At 45.9% G+C, this 1,777-nt stretch overlaps 1 protein-coding gene across 1 annotated transcript in view; it reads left to right on the forward strand.

Moving 5' to 3' along the window:
• The first annotated feature begins 1,609 nt into the window (after positions 1-1,609).
• The window catches only part of Appl1 (adaptor protein, phosphotyrosine interacting with PH domain and leucine zipper 1), a 40,918-nt gene continuing 40,750 nt past the window's right edge, over positions 1,610-1,777 (forward strand). Inside the window, exon 1 of the mRNA XM_026779987.1 lies at positions 1,610-1,708. Coding sequence (XP_026635788.1) covers positions 1,610-1,708 — 99 coding nt within the window. The remainder of the gene's footprint in view (positions 1,709-1,777) is intronic.

Consider the following 1,777-nt stretch of genomic DNA (forward strand, 5'->3'; position numbering starts at 1 on the left):
GAGCCTGTCCTGGAACTAGCTCTTGTAGACCAGGCAGGTCTCGAACTCACAGAGATCCGCCTGCCTCTGCCTCCCGAGTGCTGGGATTAAAGGCGTGCGCCACCACAGCCTGGTAATATAATACATTTTTTTTTCTTTTCATCGTGACCATGGTTGGTTATTTCCTCTTGCTACACTGCCTAACTACTCTTCTTTCTCAGACCTTGACTATTGTCTTTCTTGGTTATTATCAGTTATCTTTGTCTTTCTTTTTCTTTCCTTTTACAAATTACAGTTTAAGCAAGAGGGTCACTTACCTTGAAGGTTTTTTTTTCTCTTCTTCTTCCCTTGCCCCCCCCCCCCGCCCCCCATGCCCTCCTTCTCTCTTTACCTGGCACAGAGTCTCACTATATAGTTCCGGCTGGCCTGGACCCTACTTGGAAGTTTTGTTTCCTTACAGCTGGTTGCATCCTGCTTATGCTAGCTTAGCAAAAAGAGGTACCAAGAATAAACTGCCCATAATACAAGTTGGAACCTTTCATACATGTAAGAATTGGTGTCGAACATCCTTTCTTGAAAACTAAGGGTGTCTTCAAGAGGGTGACTAGTTGGCGGAGGATCTAAGGGGTGAGTTCTCATAGAAGGGTTATTAACCCTAAATTCTGTGAAACTATAACACAAGTCTATCATAAAACTTCCGAAACAATTTTTATCTTTCAAGAGCTCATGGGAAAAATCTAGGTGCTTTAATTTCAAACATGTAACTTCATGTTCATTGCCATATTTGGATTTGCTCTAGTATTTGGATTTGGTTCAGTAGAAGTAGCTGGAGAACCAGGAAGCTAACGCTCTTCTTTCAGTCACTATACTTTTGGAATGACAGTGGAAGGAACTGGTGGGGTTAATGGGTAGATTTTCGGGAAATATTAGTGATCTTGTCACTTTCTCTGTATACTAATAAACTTTGTGTAACATTACAGAGAAATAAAGCAGCGTGAAGCGGGAGAGAGGGCGCAGCAAGGCTGAAAGAGTAAAAGGAACAGTGTTCTAACTCTTTCATGCCAAACCTCCCACCGTGTGAGCTTCACCCTACAGCCAAGGGCCATCAGGAAGCTATTGAAGTCTCTTCCAAACCTTCTGGCGAAACAAAAATGCCAATCTGTTTGCGAGATAAACACTTTACTGGCAGAGTTCCCCAGCAACCGTATCCTTTTAATTTTTATTAGAAAAGACGTTTTCCTTTACGGTGGTCATAATTTCAGCACGTCAAAACTTCAAGGCCAGGTAAGAACTAGTGATTTGTCAACAAAAGCAAGGGTTTTAAACTAGTGTGAATATGTGGCTAGACAGCCAGGTGTACAGAAAAAAAAAAAAACGGTTTGGGGTCTACTACCCACAAATGAACCGTAAATCCCGCTAATGACACAATTTCTGGTGTTAGAGATTTGTGAGTTAGCACTACTTTGCAGGAGTTAAGACTTCGAGCAGGGGCCAGAAGCAGGGATTTTTCCAAGGCTGCTGACGAAATACGGTGCAGACGTGAAACTTCCTCAAGTCCCCTCGAGCGGTCTTCAGTCTAGGCTCAGGTTTACCGCTACCAGTGCCCTACACTCTCATAGCCGGGAAGGAGATGGACGCTCGCGGCCACTGCGGGCTGAGCGGGAGGTCGGGACGGAATCTCCCCGGTCAGCCCCTCAGCGTTGACGGGCGTCGCGGTGAGCCAATGGGCGTACGGAAGGCAGGATTGACGGGCCGTGGGGGCGGGATTTCCCGCGCGGAGGCCTCTGAGCTCCCGGCT

The sequence above is a fragment of the Microtus ochrogaster genome, chromosome 6 (genome assembly GCF_000317375.1).
Source record: "Microtus ochrogaster isolate Prairie Vole_2 chromosome 6, MicOch1.0, whole genome shotgun sequence".
Classification (NCBI taxonomy): domain Eukaryota; kingdom Metazoa; phylum Chordata; class Mammalia; order Rodentia; family Cricetidae; genus Microtus; species Microtus ochrogaster.